Here is a 19,495-nt window from a genome sequence, read left to right on the forward strand (position 1 = left end):
TTTTATCATCATCAGAAAGAGCAACTAACAGCAGAATATTACAAAAAACTGTGTATTTTTGCCAAATTTCCCTTAAAGCCAAACATACCTTTGGAGTTAAAAACTTCTTTGAGTTGCAGAAGCACATCAGCAAACTTGCGCACATCGCTGACCAGCTGCATAATATAGATTGGGTCTGAGGCGGGGATATCTGGGCTGTCCGAGCTCACCGGGCTCTTGGAGGCCTTGCCCGGCACCCAGGGGCCCACACTGGGAGGGCTGGCTGAACCCAAGCTGGTGCTGGAGAGTCGGGAGATGCCGAGAGAGAGTTTGGTTCCTCCACCTCCACCACCACCACCGCCGCCGCCGCTGCTGCTGCCGCCGCCACCACCACCTGATCCTCCGCCAGAACTCTGGCGCAGCATGGCAGCCAGCATGTCTTATTGGTCCAACGGCCCTTAGGCCTGGTGACTGTTTCTCGCAGTACAGCTCCGTTCTCAGACCCAGCAATGCACCACACCAGGGATGAAGGATTCTGCCAAAGAGAGAGAAGACTCTTAACCCTGACAAGAACCACTCGGACTACTATTGCAGACAGATGTGACACACAACCAGATGGGCTTTAGCAGGACCAGTAAAACTGGACTGTTCTTCAATCTGCTTCAGCTTTACTATAAATTGTTTTCATGGTGTTCAGAACACTATGAAATGGGTTAAAAATAATGAATCTGCAGGGAGTCTCAATGGGATTTAGCTCCATCAGAAGAGAATGAGCTGTGTGGCTGGACAGTTCCTGGATATTGCTGCTGCCTGCCAGCCATATACGAGGTGGACTTTGTTTAACAATGTATGAGGTAATTCAGGTAATTGTGTTGTAGTTCTAAACAAGCCTCAACATTCTTGATCTTAATACAATAATGATAGAAAACACAAAACATAATCTGACAAACCAGTCTTTAACTGTGATGCAACTGAAATCTGTTATCCTACATCAGTTACACTGTGCCTATGTTTTGGCTACAACACTTCACACAGGACATGAAATGTATACATAGCTTACATAATATATTCAATTAGAAGATATATTTTAAGCTTACATACTTGACATTATTTCAATAAATAGCCTTTGGGGCCTTGATTGAACAGTTCTTGTTTTTATTATAATTCGATTATATGTGAAATACAAGCCCAACATAGATTAAAGTGTCTATATAGCTAGATGGTAAGGGGGACAAAAACACAGAGATAAGTACAGGTGGTCATGCATTCTCCCATCTACACTGCGTCTAAGCGCATCTCTTCTTGCACTGGTAACTAAAAAGCCCGACACTGATGGTTAAAAATCCGAAAAAGTGGTGATTTTATCTTATTGATAAATAAAACAAAACGAAATCAATCCCCATTAAGAGCATCGGATCATTGATGCCGGCTAGTTAATTCGGCATCCATAAAATGTACTAAGCAACACTTTTTGTCATCAAATATCAAGTTCTGACTGCTCGATTGTGGTCACCATTTGCCTTAAACCTAAAAGACTCGAAGATCAATCTGAACTTTTTTGTGCACAGAACATGCTTAAGTGTATTAAAGTTATACAGAATTGTTGTGTTACGTTTTAGAGTTATATTACCTCAAGAACAAGTAGGCTATTTGCCGGCAAGACAATATTGCCGTAAAAATGTTTACGGAGTTCGTGTGAATTTCATTATAAAAAAAAGTCACGTTAATCAGCGAGTTACACTGAGACTTCTCTTTCTTCAAATGTTAGGTCAATTTATTCACAAGCAGCAATTTGCTTTTATAGCGACCCAAACACAATGTTACAGACAAAGTTACACACCTGCCGCCGGATCGTGAAACATTTCAGCCAGAAAGAATCCTGACGCGGAAAAGTGACCGATGTTCAGTCTGAGAAAGACAAATTAATCCAATCACTGCGCTATCCTTGTCTTTCACAGTCGTATCCAAAAACCCCTCACTGTCTGCTCAGCTCCACTGTGTTGAATCGCCCCTCTCTCCATATGATGTAGGCTGTAACTTGTGATTAGTGTGTGTGTGTGTGTGTGTGTGTGTGTGTGTGTGTGTGTTTGTGCGTGCGTGCGTGCGTGTATGAGTGTGTGTTGCTGGGGTATGTTGTCCTCCCTTAACAACAGGTGTCTGGAGTTTTAAATTGAAAAGCTGGCCATGGTAAAACGGTGTACCTCCGGTTATGCCTTTCAAAATAAATTCACTGGATAGCAATTTAACAACAACTTCTGCATGTCAATGAGAAATTAGTTGGTGTAATTTTTTACTAAAATCCAAACACAATATGAATATGTAAAAAATAAAATAAAACGGTATATATCCTCATATCCTCATACAATGCCTCATATCCTTAAATAACATTGACAACTTAAAAACTATTACAAAACCAATGTCATACAGTACACTACAATTTGTGATGTTGTCATAAATACCTGAGTAAAATGCCTACACAGCTACGCGGATTTTCCATGTGTCGTCTAGTCAAAGTTTTATTCCGAACACACAATATCATTACTTCCGGTATTATTTATTCTACCAACCTGCAATCTGTGAAACATATTGAATGCGTCACTGTGAAAGAGAACAGACTTGATAAAAGTCCAATAAAATTAATTTAGTAGCATTTACTTTACCTTATACAGATATTTAGATAGCTATACATTGCTCTACTGCTACAGAGGCAGCAGACAATGTATTGCGTTTGCCTTGGTTGTAAATCCCTGCAGTTTATACAGAGGCCTGCTTAAATAGCAAATCTGTGTTGCAGCCTGTTTCTTTGGAACAGGAATCTTTTGGACATGGGGACATGCTCGTGAGAAAGACACACAGTGGTGGACGAAGTACCCAGATCTTTTACTTAAATAAAAGTAGTAATACCAGTGTGGAATTTTTATTTTATTTTTTTAACTATGATCAATATAGTTTTATATTAACCTAAATAATACATGATCAATTATTTATTGATTATTCATCTGAATGTAAATTCTAAATTCTAAAATGAACTAAAGTTATTAAATACATGTGGTGGAGTATAAAGTAAAATATTTTACTATGAATTTTAGTGGAGTTGAAGCATAAAGTAGCAGGAAATGGAAATACTCAAGTATCGTACAAGTAGCTCAAAATTGTACAATGCTTGAGTTAATGAATTTAGTTCACTAGTAGAAGCCGCTGTGTGTCCGTCAAGAGTGTAAAATCCATCGGTAAAATCATGAGTGTTTAGTGCCCTCCAGTGGTCAAAGTGAGAAACTGCAACAGATTAAATTAGTTAAACTAGCGTCAATGCAGACATGATTACATAGTTGGACTTCTGGTAAATATTTTCAAAATACAGTTACCACACTGAAGTAATCAGAAACTAAAAAATTAAAAGTAGCAGTACATGATAACCAATCAAGTCCATGAGGGTCAACGCAGAAATGACAGTGACAATTGCTGTCAATCTATATAATAATGAAGAAGTGACAAGTGTAGTAGGCTAGATGATGTAGTGGCCACTAGAGGGTCGGCCATACCTGAAGTCCATAGGACCTTAATCATCAGTGCTTTTATTTTGAAGGAAATTTATAATATTCTTATTCTTCCTGAAGTGTCTAACGATTTGGTTGAATGGCTGTGCCCTCGCATGTCTGACGGTGTTGTTTAGCTCGCTCAAAGTTTCCTCTCTCATTGTGTACTTGTGAGATTAAAAGTAATGTGGCTAATGTAATGCTAATGTTAGCTTAGATCCGTGCTGCAGTTATGTCTTCCGACAGCAACGCTGCTGGAGGCATTCAAGGGCTTCTACTGAAACTTCATGAATCACTTTCGGACGAAGACACAAGAGCTGCAGCTTTGAAATGTCACGATATTGTCGGTGATTTAGCACAGGACTGCATGCTAACAACAACCGAGAATGATCTTGGTAAGACGATGAGGTCCATCCATAAACTTCTGCAATGGGTCCATCAAATACAATGTGCCATAGGGACGCGCCTAACTCCAATAACAATCTGCTCATTTCATGTATATGATGCTCCTGTTGTTGCGGAGCGTCAAACACCTTGTAAGATAAGGTGGTTTAGGCATTTGTAAAAGATACTTATCAATTCGTCATGCAGAAATCATTTCAATCATTCCCACAATTGTATTTAGTTTATTTTTATTTTTATTTATTATTCAGTTTGCCTGCATCACACCAGATTATTCCGCCAAAACTCCCTGTGGTGGGCGGTAACGCTCAGCCAGAACTAATACAAACAGAATTAATACATTACTCAATTGGAAGTACGCACTATTAAACTAGTTAAACTATCTCCAATAATTAAAAAAAAACTTGTATTTGTGATCAATTAAAAAGTTAGTGTTTAACAATTATGATATTGGCATTAAAATTGCACAGATGTGTTCATATTTACAATTCATTATGGCTCTGACTGTGCAGCGTTACATACTGTAATACACATACTGTAAGTAGCATGCAAAATCAAATTGTAACATTTCCATCTGATTGCATCTTCTTCTTGTAGCTTTCCAGACATCCTTATTGTTCTCAAAAGACTATGGACTGCTCAGCTTCCTCAGGAAGTCCCTGGCATCAGATGAGGTAGCTATCAAGGAATATTGTGAACAATAATGTAGTGCTGAAAAGTTCTCATGTTGACCGAAAACATCTATTTTCCAGTTCCGGGACACCCGAGTTGAGATCTTGGGTTTCCTGGAGAAGTTCTTGGACAGGGTCTCGCCAAGACTCAAAGGTTGGGAGAAGACTTACGCCATTGACATAAGAGTAAGTTCTCCATTTTAAACATTAAATGTTTGTTTGTTTTTGCATGTATACAGGTAATTCAACAAATGCTCTTATCTCAATTTCTTTTTTTGTGCAGAACACTTGCATTGCTGTGTATACAAAGGACAAGGTAGCCAAGTGTAGGACTCCAGTACTGGATCTCCTTATTAAGGTTGGTTTCTCTTGGCATCTGGTATAAAATATTTAATATTTTAATCTGGTATATTTATACTTAGGCCTAGTGTGCTAGTTGAGCTACATGAACTGCATTCAGACCGAAAGAAGACATCGTCCTTTGACAAAATATATATATCTTTTTTATATAGTCTGTTTCATATATTTGTGTATATGGACTTTGTATATGCTGGTTAGACCTTGTTCTTGTCAAATACTCTGCACAGGTTCTCCGAACAACAAAAGCGTCCAGTGTGGTGGCAGACCTTCGAATCTGTGATATATTCAACAGATATTACAGCGAGCTCTGTCAGAAGAGCAAACTACCAGATTCTGGTGAGTCTTCCTTTGACGCCTGAACCACAGGTTTGGTTTAACACCGTAATGATAATGACTTTATACAGACGATGAATATGTAAATGACATTACATTTTTCCATCTTTTGTAATAGTTCTCGGCAAAATCTATGAGTTGCTGGGAGTTCTTGCAGAAGTTCACCCCAGTGAGATGGTCAACAACTCTGACAAACTCTACAAAGCCTATCTAGGGGAGCTAAAAGAACAGGTATGCTATAAACCAAACAAAGAGTAAATCAGGATCCGGTGTTTGGACAAAATGACTCTCCTGTACAGTCGGTGTGGGGTTTTCTTCTGATGCTCTGACAAGACAATTACTTTTTTGTTTTAGATGACCTCTTCAACAAAGGAACCAAAACTGTTTGTTGTGGGTGGATGTTTGAGAGGAATCACTGCTCTAATGGTCAACTTCACTAAAACCATGGAAGAAGGTGTGTGTGTGTGTGTGTGTGTGTGTGTGTGTGTGTGTGTGTGTGTGTGTGTGTGTGTGTGTGTGTGTGTGTGTGTGTGTGTGTGTGTGTGTGTGTGTGTGTGTGTGTGTGTGTGTGTGTGTGTGTGTGTGTGTGTGAGAAACTTTTTCAATGCTGTTTCTATGGTTAGTGCATAATTAGTGTGTTTGTGTCTGACTTGCAGACCCAGCAACGTCTAAGGATATTTTTCAGTATGCTCTGAAGGCCATCAGTCCCCAGGTAAATGTCACTGTCTCAGGTATAACAATCCTTTACAGTTGGAGTGCTCCGCATGGCAAGGGGAGAGTACATGTAATGTGGAGGGCTGGGTATCAAACCAACGTTTTGGTCTGAGCTCAAATGTCAGTCTTGCCATTTAGACTGTTGCAAAGGACTCTTTGTATGCCACATGTGTTATCATATTGAACTTTATGTTTGTCATGGCACGCTGAAATGTTATGTGAGCCTTTTACATTAAATGCGATATTATGTAAACTGACTCCTGTGAACGCTTGTTTTTCCTTTTTCTGTCGTAGATGGAAATGAATCGCTATGCTGTCACATTTGGTAAGACCTGCCATTTCCTTAGCAACATGAAGATAAAAGTAAAAAAAACAAACTAATACCTCTTTGTCTCCGTTTCTTAAACAGCTGGGCTCAGATTATTTGCCAGACATGCATCCCAGTTCAGCAGCTGCCTCATGGACCACTACAGAGCTTTGTTTGACGTCATGTCTAAGCTCTGCGGACACATCAACGCTGAGATGAAGAAGACGAGTTACTATGCACTCGAGTCCTTCCTCAAACAGGTAAACACTTCAAGGCTTTTCCACACAGAAGCAGAAAACATGTATAGACAACCAGACCGTGATGAAAATAAAACTGCTTTCATTCCAACACCACTGCTGTGAATTCATTTTAAGGTTGCAATGCTGGTGGCAGATGATATTGAGGAGCACAAAAGCAAGTTGAAGTTCTTCATGCAGAAGTTCTGCGGCATCATTAAGACCATGGACTCGACGCACAAGGAACTGTCCATTGCCATACGAGGATATGGGTTCTTTGCAGCTGTATGTTCATTTCCTCATTGTTTGTTTTAATTACAGTCGTAAAAGCCAAAAGTTATTCGATACAATACATTTGAGTTGTTGTGATCTACAGTTCCACCAGTCGCTTGTTACTAATGTTTTGTATTTCCATTGCTCAACGTTGGATTTCCTGTGTAATCCATTAGATATTCTGCAATCAATACAATACAAGGCAAAATATAAAAGGCAAACAAATCTTGTTTCTTCTGTAGCCATGCAAGAAAGTTTGCCCACAAGATGTGGACCTGATGTACACGGAGCTGATTCAGCGCTGTAAGCAGATGTACCTGACTGAGTCTGACGGGGAGGACGACAGCTTCTACCAGCTGCCTAGCTTCCTGGACTCTATAGCCAGCGTGCTGATTCACCTGGACAAGGTAACAACTTTGACCAAATGATAAACAACAACAATACCCTGAATCAAACAATTATTCCACCATAGCTCTATGTGCCTATATACACCATTATATCCCAATGTAGCAAGAAAGACTAATGTCCCCCTAATGATGATCTAATCTGAGCTTCTGCTTTGTGTCCATGGTCTCAGATTCCAGAGGTGTATACACCACTACTGGAGCGTCTCCTTGTGGTGCAGATCGACAGCTTCCCTCAGTACAGCGAGAGAATGCAGACTGTTTGTTGCAGGTCCATCCTGAAGGTGCTGGTGGCCATGGCCTCTAAAGGACCCGTCCTATGGAGCTTCATTAGCTCCGTTGGTATGTAGCATGAGCGCATTGTACCTAAAGGCCATCATGATATTTGGAAATAAAACACCGCCCTAAATTAGATACTGTAAGATGTGTGAGAAAGTCTTTATTTGGGTCATTATGTTATTAATCAGATTCATTTAAAATGTTTTGAAGATGCTGTAATAGTGGTAACTTTAACCCTTAAATACAGTAAAATCAGACTTATTAAAATCAGGTTTTAACAGCATGTTGCTTTTGTATGACCGCTCTCTGCGACGAGATTTCACATCTGCTATAACGTTGACTTTTCTCTTATTTCTCAGTGCACCAGGGCTTGATTCGTGTCTGCTCAAAACCCATCTTGCTTTCTGAGGTCAGATGCATGTTTTTTACACACGTGTATATATTTACTCAGCTGAATGCTTTATTTGCCCTCAAATTTACTGATAGAGGAAATCTGCTTTGTGTCTTTCTTTTCTCAGGACACAGAGTCTTCCCAAATGCGTACTGGAAAGTGGAAAGTTCCATCCAGTCAGAACTATCTTGCCCTGTTTAAGAGCCTTCTGGACTGTGATCTGCTGAAGGTACAGCTACCTTCTTTTTAAAAAAGTTTTATCCTTTTGAGAAATGGAGAATTTGCTCAACTGATTTCAACAGGTTTGTTTGGTACAGCCCCATATCTTACATCATTTAAACTTACAAAAGTACTTTCATGGTTTTGCATGTAGAGTTTTGAATTGCAATATTTAGCTACATTGTATCATGAGATAGATTGTATTTGTTGGCTGGTAAATAGTACATGGCTAGTGCATTGTTTCGTTGTTCTCACTAAGCGGCACATTTTATTTGATGTCCTTGTGACATTTGTGTCCTCGTCTGCAGGATTCTGGGTTTCTGGATGGAGCTTTTGAAAGTCAGAACGCTGCTCTTGTATCTTTGAGCCGTCTGCTTTATGACGAGTTGGTGAAATCAATTCTCCGAATTGTGGAAAAGTTGGACTTGTCGGTGCAGAAAGTGACAACGGGAGAGGAGGTGAGGTCTCACTCTCAGGTCCCACTTTGATATACTTCATCGACATTCATCAAAGGTTTTTGACAAGTGCACAGGATAAAAACAACATCCTGCATACCATCTGGTTTCCATCTAGATGGTATGGAAATGTAAAAACTGCTACTACTTGCTATTGGCAGCGTCAATTTAAACATAATAAACAATCATTTTTTTCAAAAGCTTTTCTGTCCTTTGAAACCTGATCTTGCCTTTGTGTCTTTCAGGCTCCGGATGATGCGGCCCATGTCCTGCCCTCCTCAGACCCCACAGCTCATCTGTTGCCCAATAAGATCAAAGATTTCACTGCCTTTATCAACCTGGTTGACTTCTGCAGGTAATGGAGACAAAACACATGGGAGATCTACCAGACATTAGAAGGGTCTTAAAAAGTGTCAAATTGTCCTTTCTTTTGCAGCGAGTTGTTGCTGAATAAACACGTGGAGTATTTTGAGTCCTGGATGTATCCCTTAAGCCATGAACTTATCCTCCACTCCATACGAAATCCACTTGTCAGTGGCTTTTACAAGCTGCTCTCTGTCACCATGAACATTGGCAAGAAAATCAAGTACTACCAGGTAATATTTCCACTAGTACGAAACGTTTTCTGTCATCATATTTGTTGTTTTTGCCACGTCAGGGCATTTGAAAAAGAATCTAGGCATGTTCTTGGAAAGAACTCAACCATTTGATGGGAAGGAAAACAAATTAAGTTCCTGTGAGCTCAGATGTGAGGTATAGGGTAGTAGAATTGAACAAACTCATATTTGTATTACTTGTATGTTACCTGAACTACCTTTATATTTATATTTATTTATTTATATATATATATATATATATATATATAAACATAAACATATATATATATATAAACATAAACATAAACATATATATATATATATATATATATATATATATATATATATATATATATATATATATATATATATAACTTGAGTGACATCACTACTTTTCCTCTGTTTTTCAACAGGGAGTTGGCACGAGAAGCTCTACGTCCCCCCAGAGTGACACAGTGAAAGGTTCTTGTTTCGCACTGTTCTCTAAGTTTGGAAAAGAGGTAGCTTCACTTCACCATATTTCCTTGCAATGTCATTAACTGAAATGGAGCATCACAGAGGAACTTAATGTGCAGGAGATGTAAGTGACATGTGCTTTCTCACTAGGTGTGTGTGAGAATGAAGCAGTACAAAGATGAGCTGCTGGCGTCCTGCTTGACATTTGTCCTCTCGCTGCACCATAACATTGTAGCTCTGGACATCAAGGCCTACTGTCCTGCTCTCGAGGTGAGATCCTTTCACTAGTTTCATTCTTTCACATAAATGGAAACATGTCAAATGAAAAAACATGTCCAAATACCATGTTGCACCTAAAAGTGCATGAAAAATAGTTAGCAAGAGAAGTGAAGAGAAACCATTAGCTAAATGAATGGATGAAATAGATATCTAAAAGTTGTAGATAGATCATTTAATTAGCTAATAGTTGTGAATAAACTATTGAAATAGTAACCTAAAGTTATGGATAGATTACTGCTCCAAGTGGTATTACTACAAGTGCAATCTAAACATTGATAATTCATGTATGTATGAGAAAAATATAACATCCACTATTAAATCCATATTAACTTCAATCCAAATGAACACATTTGGAACATGACAGGTGGTTCTGAAATAAGACGGGGTACGTCTGTTTGCTACCGGACTCCTACAGTGTGTGTGTGTGTGTCTGTGTGTCTAGGCGGCTCTGAAGTTGGGTCTGAGCCATGTTCCTTTGGCCAACGTAGCCCTGGATGCCCTCGAGGACTGGTCCTCCCACATTCCTCTGGGGACCATGCAGCACTGCTACACGAACATCCTTCCTCTTCTGGATGGATACCTGAAAACCACCTCCACCAACAGTAAGCCCATCACAGTATCAGGGGGGGGTCACGCATTTTAACATTTTAAATGATGTTTAGTGAATGTAGATATCAGCCAAAGAAAAAGTCTAATGCAGATGTTGTTTAACGTTAGACAAAGACGACAGCAACTGGGAGGTGATGTCTTCAAGAAGTGACAAAGGATTCAGCCGAGTGATGACAAGGCTCTTGAAAAAATCTAAGCAGCTCACCATGGTACTGGATGGGAAGTGGGAAGACATCTTTCACTGTTTTGGGAGCAATTAGTTTTTTTGTAATATTCTCTGTTTTCAAGTTGTTCCAATTCTCATGTTCTTATATGTTCCTGCAAGAGTCGTTTTATGTTCTATTTTAATCTCTTATAAATCTGAATTCCTTTAGGATGAATGCTAATGAACTGCCTGTTATTGATACGAGTGCAACTGTTTTATATTGTCTGAGAACTCTGAAGTCGAACTTCAGCACTTAGTGATTACTCTGTGACTGCAGGAAGACGCTCCTCTTGACATGGTGAGGCTCAGGGTGGTGAAGTTGCTCGGTCACCTGGGAGGAAAGCTGAACAGGAACCTTGTAACTGGTAAGGATTTCCATAACTAACCAACATTTTAGGTATTTGCTCAAGAGAGATGGTTTGAGAACACTTGACTGTGAGTGGAGAAGTTTGCTGTTTTTGTTGATCACAGGCCTCTATTTTCACATTTAGTGGTGTCATCAGAGGAAACGATGAAGAAATTTGTCGCCTGGGATTCTGAGAAAAGGCTCAGCTTTGCGGTGCCTTTCGCCGATATGAAGCCAGTCATCTACCTCGACCCATTTCTGCCTCACATCAGTGAACTGGCTCTGTCCACGAGTGACAGACAAACCAAAGTATGTCCTCTAACATCAGTCTTTCCACCAACTCATTTGGTGCAAATGGTTATTTTAATCCAGTTTGTCTTGTGATGCAGGTAGCAGCGTGTGAGCTTCTCCACAGCTTGGTGGTCTACATGGTTGGGAAGAGTGCTCAGATGGTCGAGGGGGAGAATAGTTTGCCGCCGATGTACAAGCTGCACAAGAGGCTGTTTCCCGTGCTACTGCGTCTAGCCTGTGATGTCGATCAGGTATGTTCACTCTGACTTAGCTGCTACAGTTACAAATGATTGAGAAGTTGCATCTTTCATATCTCATGTACACCTCACGGGACTCCAGTTGGTCAGTTGTTATTCCAGTTGTATAATAACTTCTGGTGCATTTCACCTGCTATATGTTGTTATCAGCACACAAGCAAGTGAGAACACACAGCCTGGTTCTTTCAGAGGAGCTCGGGGGGCGACGTTGTTTTTAATTAAGTCTCCAGTAATGTTTGTGAATTTCTTTACCAGGTGACCAGACAGCTCTTTGAACCACTGGTTATGCAGCTGATTCATTGGTTCACGAACAACAAGAAGTTTGAGAGCCAAGATACAGTAGCTGTTCTGGAGGCCATCATGGTAAGTGTTGTATATTCTATAAGGAGCTTTATAGGATAAACGTTCAATCAAGTGGATTCAAGAAGACACTTTGTCTCCTTTCTGCCACACGTTGCTGTCTTTCTTCTGTTCAGGACGGTGTGGTTGACCCAATGGATAGCACTCTCCGAGACTTCTGCGGCCGCTGCATTGAAGAGTTTGTCAAATGGTCAATCAAACAAACCACCCCCAAGCAGCAAGAGAAGAGCCCGACGAACATGAAGTCCTTGTTCAAGCGTATCTACAGCTTGGCTCTACACCCCAATGGATTCAAAAGGCTCGGTGCAGCCTTAGCATTCAACAGTATCTACAGACAATTCAGGTACATTACTTTTCTCTCTGTTGTGACACTTTTAATTCACCTCTGCAGACCTGTTTAACGTAATAGCAAGCTGTATCTTGTTTGTGATATTTAAGGTTTGACTGATTTAGTAAATGATAACTGATGCTGATAGCGATAAGGGTTTGTCATCATTATATTTAAATTAATTAAATAAATTAAAAATACATAAATAGTTTTTGACAGTGACAAAATGTATAATGAGAAATTGTTTTATATGAGCAACATATTTGTGCTGTATTGCTCAACGCTGTTGCCTATGTATCCCTGCAGGGAGGAAAAGTGCTTGGTGGAGCAGTTTATCTTTGAAGTTCTCGTCATATTTGTCGAAAGTCTGGCTCTCGCACACTCAGATGAGAGATCAATGGGTAATTGTTCTTCCACTTCAGCAATGTATGAACGATAATTAGCAGTAATTTATGCTTCAAAAGCAGCTTTTTCTTTGAAGATGATATATCACTGTTGTTTAATATCATGAATTATGTTTTTGTTTTCCTCTTATGTTGCAGAAAAAGCACAATATTTTAAGATATTTGTTTGTAATTGGATTCAGAATAGTATTTATCACCTTTGTTATGCTCTCATGTTGGGTTAAACAAGGTTCCATTGCACATTAAAGGACATTTGTAATTCAATCAAACCTTTATTTATAATTTATAATATAGCCAAACAGAAAAAAAAGCACACAAACGGAACACAACTATGAGCACAACTGGAAGTAAAATGAAATCAACAACATTGAAAGCTCAATTAATTTTCAAAAAGGTATGAATCTGTTCTTGCCCCTCCTCCACCCTCAGGTACATTGCAGCAGTGTTGTAATGCCATCGATCATCTGAAAAGAATCATCAATCATAAGGCCCCCAGTCTCAATCAGCACAATGCTAAGATGCGCGTCCCAAGGTTCGTACTCAGTGTTCAAGTTGGATGTTTGCAAGCTATAACACTTCCCATATCTTACCTTAGTGAATCTAACTCAACACAAAGACAAGAAATAGTTGATTTGAAATGGCATTTAGGTAAATTGTGTATATTAAGCATTACATTTCATAAATACATACTGTATATGTATGTGTGTGATGAGACATTCTTAATTAAATGTATATATAAAATCTTCCATTATTATATTTTTTCCCTCTTTCTATTCATGCAGGGGCTTTCCACCTGATGGGGAGCTGTGCCTCTCTGATGTGGTTTTATGGCTTCTGGAACAATGTGGTCGACCTCAGACTGAGTGTCGCCACAAATGCATGGAGCTCTTCTATGAGTTTATACCTCTCCTCCCAGGTGAGCATTCCTGCCCAGCGCCTCCAAGGTTAGCCTTGATCTGATGAACAAGTAAAAATTAAACTCAAATAAAATGTGTGTGACTGAACTCAGGGAAGAAGTCTCCACCTCAGTGGGTCGATGGCATGCTGAAGGATCATGGCATAGGTTTCCTGATCTCACGATTTGAGGGTGGAGGTCTCCTCTCTCAGCCCACTCTCAGGGACCTGACGGGTCCTTTCAGCGTCAGAGCCACCCTGCAGTGGCTGGACCTACTGCTGGCTGCAGTGGACTGCTACAACACCTTCATCCACTTGCACATAATCAGGCCTCATCAAATGCTTAGTAAGTCATCAGAAAACCCCTCTTTCTGTGTTCATGTGCTCAGAGAGACCTCTGCTTGGTCATCATCATGCAGTGAGCGCCAATAAATACTTTTTATTTCCCTCCTTTTATTGTCAAGGCGAAGAGAAATCAAGCTTTCTGAAAGCTATACGTTTCTTTTTGACTGAGCTGACAACTCACGAACTGGCAGCAGCAGAGAGCTGTTTTGCTCTCAGCAGGAAGACTTCTCACTTCAGCCCAAGAGAGGTGGACGAGTACAACTTCAGCAAGTGCACCATCATTGTCCGCCTGCTGGAGTTTGCCACCATGATTCTTGTCAAAGGAGACGAGGAGTTTTGGAAGGTATCGCTGAATTTAAGATACCCCGACATTAAGAAAGCTATGATTCTTCTTTACTTTGGCTCACTATCTCATTTGTTTATTCACAGCTTCTGGAACAAGACATTTTTATCTCAGATTTCTTTAAGCTGACTACGCTGGTGGTGTGTGAGCCGTCCACTGTAGGTTTCAACATGGCAGATGTGGAGGTAATGAAGAACCTCCCAGAAGTGTGTGTTCCTTTACTAAAGGCGCTGCTGGCCTCACCCTACCACGCTCGTCTAGAAAGCAGTTTGCGGACAAACATCTCCCGTCAAAGGTTTGTTAATCATGATTGATGATGATCTGATTGCATTCTCTGAGACCATAAAGCTTGAGATGATAGTACAGTTATCACCACCAGTAATCATTTGATTTCTTAATTTGATTTCTCTAGTGTAGAAGAGTTGTGTGCGGTGGATCTCTACCAGTCCAGCACTATAAGCCGCCATGACCAGATGGAAATGGTTCTGTCTTCCTGTAAGCAGATCCACAAAGCCGACTTCCTCAGCTCCATTCTGGACGGCCAGGTATTTGGCCTCGGACATATTCAAATCTAAACATTTGACATTTAACCCACAATAAGCTTTATATTTGCAGCTGCATTTATTCAGGTTGTCCAGATGTGCCATGCAGTTCAGTTTTCATAATCATTGATGCTTAACTTAAGTAGCAGCCTTTTGTGTTTCTGTCTTTCTCGTCGTGTTAAAGGATGCCACCTATGCCAAATCCCTTGGGTCCCGACTTCTAATGACTGTGTATAAAGGTATAGCACCTGGTGAGGACAGGAAGGCACTTCCATCCTTGGACATAAATACCAAGAGGCTGGCGGATGGCCTGCTTCAGCTTGCCTTCTCTCTAAGTCAACAGGTCAGTGCTACCTCTCTTTGGATTAGATTTGATCAAGATCTGATTCACTTTAAAGTCCTTACGGTGAGTTATTGGAGCTGCAGGCAAGTGACTACAGCAAAAGAATATAATGCAAGTTTTTCTTTTCTATGAGCTTAAATGTTTCACAGCTTGCTGAGTTCTGTTGTATTTTGCTGTTTCTCTGCAGAGTGAGCAGCTGGTGGACTTGTTGTTGAACACCATCATGCTTTATGTGCCAATATCTGGAAGTCACAGCAATAAGTTCCTGAGCTTCTCCCACGGCGAGTACTTCTACAGCCTCTTCCAGACGACCATCAACACTGAGCTGCTGAGAAGTCTGGACACCACAGTACCACGCCTCATGAAAGCGTCCTCTCAAAACCCCAGCATGGTATCTCTGTCAACTCTTTTTCTCAACATATTAAAAAACAATTTTTAGAAAATGTTTTTGTACAACCATTTTTGCATCGTATCCATGCATCTGTTAAAGGAACATTACTGTTTTTCTGTGTGTGAAGTGGTGATTGTCTGTTGAATTGTTCATCAGGTGAGTATGCTGCTGAATGGCATGCTGGACCACAGCTTTAGAGAGCGCTCCGTGAGGAAGACTCAGGGAAAACAGCTGGTGGAAGAGGTGCTAAGAAGATGGAATAGTCTGCAGTCGTGGTGGAAAGGACACTCCTCAACTCCAGAGAGCAAAACTGCCACTCTTCTGCTGCTCTCCAAGCTCCTACAGGTATTGTTAAGCTGAAGTTACTGTGCTGCTCCATGTCCCTGAGAAAAACAGCCTTTGTCTCATTAACTAGGTCACTGCTAGGTTTGTGACTACGTTAAGACCCCTGAGTAATAGTACAATAAAAGCTTCCCTATAGTTTATTTCTTTATAGTTTTGTTAATCTATTTCATGGACACTTTTTCCCTCTCATCAGATCGACTCCTCTGTCTGCTCCGATATCAACCATGAAGTGTTCAGACCGGTGTTTTCCACTTTCACTATGCTGCTGGTTGACATGGATCTTCCACTAAATCTCAAGGTAAGGGAAATAATTATGTTTTTGACAAAGTCAAATTACTGTATAATTCTTACCTTTTCCGATTGAGCTTGAAAATGTGTTAATGATGTTTCTTCCCTTTCGTTTGTCTGAACCCTTCAGAGTCAGGCCCTGTTGGTGTTGCCCTTCTTCACGACTCTCCCAGAGGAGCCACTGGCTGATCTGCAGAGAGCCCTTGACTCTCTGGTAGCATCCCACTTCCCCATGCAGTCAGATGAGTTTGCTAAGGGCTCGCTTCATCGCAACAACTACATGGACTGCATCCGAAAGGTCAGTGTTTTGAAGATTTAGGAGGATAACGCAGATTTTTAATACAAGCAGACTTGCAGGTTTCTAAAGTCTGACCAAAGATTCTTATGTTGCAAGTTTCTCTTGTAGGTTTAACCATGTTTTACTTGGTGCTTGGGAGCTTGTAATGTTGCACAACACTTACATTTCTTTCTGTCTTTTAGTTGCTGGATGCTCTAGAGCTTTCTCACTGCCCACTCCTGCTCAAAGTGATGGCAGGGATTCTGTGTCGAGATAGAAAACACATCATGGAGGAGCCCTTCCAAACCTGCTTCCAAAAAATTGCTAAGCGGTTAGTAAAGCCATCCAAGGAGCACTTGAATGCACCATTGGCCTTGGTAGATGTCTGCATTAGATCGATGCTTATTTTGTGTTTGTCAATGCCTACCCAGGTCAAGCAGTGAGCGGCAGCTTCAGCTACTGTGCACAGTGTACGGGGTGATCAAGCAGGGGGATTTTCCCATGAGGTCCATGCTGCAGGCCATGATGGACAGGGTTCTGCTTCCTCTTGCGTCTCACTGTAGCACCAAGGCCCTGAATGACTTCTTTGCGGCAAATGTCTACGACATAGTTGTTTTGCTGCTCAGCCGCTTCACTAAGGTTTGCTTCTTAACACTGTTGCATTTAGGGAAATATTTGAAGACACAATGTTGTAATGTTCTCCAAGTATATGTGTTAGTCAATCTGGTATTAATCTGGCTAGTGCTGTGTTATTTAGATCAGAGAAGCGCATTTGACAATCGCTTTGCTGCTAATTTATGTTTTCAATTTTAGTCAAATGACACCGACTTTGAGATCCAGTTGATGAAGAAGAACGGCTGCTACAAGCTGATGGAGCTCCTGTATTCCCGGCTTCCCAAAGAAGAGGTGTACTCCAAAGAATCCCGCATTAATCAAGCCTACTGTCAGTCAGACAAAACGGAGGGCAACGAGCTGTCCAAGACCTTGATCAAGTAGGACTCCCCATCACAAGTCAAGAAATGACAAGACAATGATGTAGAATGTGCTCATTATTCCATGAATACATGATGAATATTGATTTCATTTCATTTAGGTCATGTTTTGGAGCATTCACTGAGAACATGTCTGGTGAGACTCAGCACCTTAAACTTAGGAGACACTATCACTGTGCTGCATACAACTGTGCCATCGCAGTCATCAGCTGCAGCTTCAATGAGCCCAAATTCTACCACGGCTTCCTCTTCAGTGAGAAACCAGAGAAGGTAAGGACTGGCTTCTATAATTACATCCGACTTACTTCACCACTGCAGTCGTCTTTCATTTTGGAACGATGAACGACAATGAATTCCCTGCACATTGGGGAGAGAGGAATGATGGTCTCTTGTGTTCACTGATTGTGGTTTTCTCTCCTTGTGCAGAATCAGTTCATTCTGGAGAATATCATTGACACTGAAAGGATCTACAACTTTCCAATTGAAATCGAGGTATGGTTTTTTTCATGCCTGTTTGTTTAACACGATACTTTGAGTTGCAGTTATGTAGGTTCATTCGTTCATATCTTCATCACTGTAGGTCCCGCTTGAGAGAAAGAAGAAATACGTCATTATTCGACAAGAAGTGAGCGAGGAGAATGGAGGTATTTACTGTGCGACCAACAATGTTCAATCACAGAACAGTTGAGTTCCTTATTGTACTGCATTATGTCTCCAGCCCAAAAGTGCTAAGTGGTAATACTTAATTATTAGACTGACCTTGAGTTCAATGACAATGCCCTGCTCTTTAGTGAAATGGGATGTGTAATTTGGACATAGAGGTCAGTGCATTTCCAGTATTTAACCCTAAGTTTTCTTTAAGTTTGTTAATGAGGTTTTTGTTGTGGTTTCCACAGAAGCGCCAGTGTATCTGTCCTCCCAGTCTTACATGGCCGACAGCAGCCTCAGTGAGGAGATGAGTCAGTTTGATTTTTCCACCGGAGTCCAAAGCTTTTCCTTCAACTCCCAAAACCCAGAAGGACAAAGACGCGCCGTTGTGAAAAGAGTTAGTCTTTGTAGTTTAAAAAACTCTGCTGAGCTTGTCACATGATTTAGTGTCACATGATGGTGTAAACGTTGTTTCAGAGGAAAACTAAATGTATATGTGTTAAACTGTGACGGATAATGTGCAGTAACGTTATAATCTGGTTGTGATGATGATAAGGAAGTTTGTTGTTTGTACATCTAGGAGACGGAAGAGACAAATCTCTCCCAGGATGCAATGGGGGATCTAGAAATGGACGAGCTAAATCAGCATGAATGCATGGCGACCATGATTGCTCTTATTGGTCACATGGTGAGGAATGACATAACCCCCAACATTGAACAGGTCAGTGGCACTGAAAAGTAAAGCAGGTTTTTACTTTGGATCTTTTTACGATCTATCACGCTTTATCTGAGCAGGTTTAAGTGAAGAAGACATGTCAAATGTTTGCTCTCTCCTTTGTTAATGAAACAGGGAAGTATGACCAGTGAACTTCCTCCGTGGATGAAATTTCTACATGCAAAACTAGCAAATCCAGCAACACCTCTGAATATTAGACTCTTCATCTCAAAGCTCATCATCAACACTGAGGAGGTAAATGTGTCTTTGAAAATAAATAGATTTGATGTTTCTACCCGTATGTGACACATCATACTCTGCTCCTCTTGTGTTCACTCTTTGTTTGTGTATTTAATCTTTGCGGTTGATGTTTCCAGGTTTTCCGACCCTATGCCAAACACTGGCTCGGGCCGCTGCTGCAGATCGTAGTTTCTGGAAACAACGGAGGAGAGGGGATCCATTTTATGGTGGTGGATATCGTCGTCATAGTGCTCTCTTGGACAAGCCTGGCAAGCCCCAAGGTTGCAAATATTTACATTTTAAAGATGGCAACTATACATTTTGTCATGATCTGTGCGTATATCAGTGTGGAAGTATCCCCAATTGTTGTTCAAGCTACTGTTATATGTTGTTATAATTATCTAATCTAACTAGTATCATTAGTAACAGGATTGTTTTGTCC

At 40.6% G+C, this 19,495-nt stretch overlaps 2 protein-coding genes across 2 annotated transcripts in view; one reads left to right on the forward strand and one right to left on the reverse strand.

Annotated features, from left to right (window-relative positions):
• The window catches only part of LOC115025623 (rho GTPase-activating protein 29), a 35,260-nt gene extending 33,166 nt beyond the window's left edge, over window positions 1–2,094 (reverse strand). The window contains 2 exon segments of the mRNA XM_075074161.1: window positions 89–514; window positions 1,820–2,094. Coding sequence (XP_074930262.1) covers window positions 89–416 — 328 coding nt within the window. The 5' untranslated portion in view covers window positions 417–514; window positions 1,820–2,094.
• Window positions 2,095–3,747: 1,653 nt separating this feature from the next.
• The window catches only part of prkdc (protein kinase, DNA-activated, catalytic subunit), a 34,523-nt gene continuing 18,775 nt past the window's right edge, over window positions 3,748–19,495 (forward strand). The window contains exons 1-49 of the mRNA XM_029457792.1: window positions 3,748–3,910; window positions 4,515–4,591; window positions 4,670–4,774; window positions 4,872–4,946; window positions 5,176–5,284; window positions 5,400–5,512; window positions 5,636–5,735; window positions 5,938–5,993; window positions 6,290–6,320; window positions 6,405–6,562; window positions 6,677–6,823; window positions 7,054–7,218; window positions 7,389–7,557; window positions 7,854–7,903; window positions 8,013–8,114; window positions 8,413–8,562; window positions 8,805–8,914; window positions 8,996–9,155; window positions 9,569–9,655; window positions 9,762–9,881; window positions 10,333–10,492; window positions 10,608–10,708; window positions 10,982–11,069; window positions 11,196–11,359; window positions 11,440–11,592; window positions 11,854–11,961; window positions 12,075–12,301; window positions 12,593–12,687; window positions 13,120–13,222; window positions 13,473–13,606; window positions 13,700–13,930; window positions 14,049–14,272; window positions 14,359–14,567; window positions 14,685–14,817; window positions 14,999–15,157; window positions 15,345–15,548; window positions 15,705–15,893; window positions 16,087–16,191; window positions 16,312–16,479; window positions 16,662–16,789; window positions 16,890–17,097; window positions 17,272–17,450; window positions 17,552–17,720; window positions 17,877–17,942; window positions 18,031–18,094; window positions 18,347–18,495; window positions 18,679–18,819; window positions 18,949–19,068; window positions 19,191–19,334. Coding sequence (XP_029313652.1) covers window positions 3,748–3,910; window positions 4,515–4,591; window positions 4,670–4,774; window positions 4,872–4,946; window positions 5,176–5,284; window positions 5,400–5,512; window positions 5,636–5,735; window positions 5,938–5,993; window positions 6,290–6,320; window positions 6,405–6,562; window positions 6,677–6,823; window positions 7,054–7,218; window positions 7,389–7,557; window positions 7,854–7,903; window positions 8,013–8,114; window positions 8,413–8,562; window positions 8,805–8,914; window positions 8,996–9,155; window positions 9,569–9,655; window positions 9,762–9,881; window positions 10,333–10,492; window positions 10,608–10,708; window positions 10,982–11,069; window positions 11,196–11,359; window positions 11,440–11,592; window positions 11,854–11,961; window positions 12,075–12,301; window positions 12,593–12,687; window positions 13,120–13,222; window positions 13,473–13,606; window positions 13,700–13,930; window positions 14,049–14,272; window positions 14,359–14,567; window positions 14,685–14,817; window positions 14,999–15,157; window positions 15,345–15,548; window positions 15,705–15,893; window positions 16,087–16,191; window positions 16,312–16,479; window positions 16,662–16,789; window positions 16,890–17,097; window positions 17,272–17,450; window positions 17,552–17,720; window positions 17,877–17,942; window positions 18,031–18,094; window positions 18,347–18,495; window positions 18,679–18,819; window positions 18,949–19,068; window positions 19,191–19,334 — 6,570 coding nt within the window. The remainder of the gene's footprint in view (window positions 3,911–4,514; window positions 4,592–4,669; window positions 4,775–4,871; window positions 4,947–5,175; window positions 5,285–5,399; window positions 5,513–5,635; window positions 5,736–5,937; window positions 5,994–6,289; window positions 6,321–6,404; window positions 6,563–6,676; window positions 6,824–7,053; window positions 7,219–7,388; window positions 7,558–7,853; window positions 7,904–8,012; window positions 8,115–8,412; window positions 8,563–8,804; window positions 8,915–8,995; window positions 9,156–9,568; window positions 9,656–9,761; window positions 9,882–10,332; window positions 10,493–10,607; window positions 10,709–10,981; window positions 11,070–11,195; window positions 11,360–11,439; window positions 11,593–11,853; window positions 11,962–12,074; window positions 12,302–12,592; window positions 12,688–13,119; window positions 13,223–13,472; window positions 13,607–13,699; window positions 13,931–14,048; window positions 14,273–14,358; window positions 14,568–14,684; window positions 14,818–14,998; window positions 15,158–15,344; window positions 15,549–15,704; window positions 15,894–16,086; window positions 16,192–16,311; window positions 16,480–16,661; window positions 16,790–16,889; window positions 17,098–17,271; window positions 17,451–17,551; window positions 17,721–17,876; window positions 17,943–18,030; window positions 18,095–18,346; window positions 18,496–18,678; window positions 18,820–18,948; window positions 19,069–19,190; window positions 19,335–19,495) is intronic.

The sequence above is a fragment of the Cottoperca gobio genome, chromosome 20, assembly GCF_900634415.1.
Source record: "Cottoperca gobio chromosome 20, fCotGob3.1, whole genome shotgun sequence".
Lineage (NCBI taxonomy): Eukaryota > Metazoa > Chordata > Actinopteri > Perciformes > Bovichtidae > Cottoperca > Cottoperca gobio.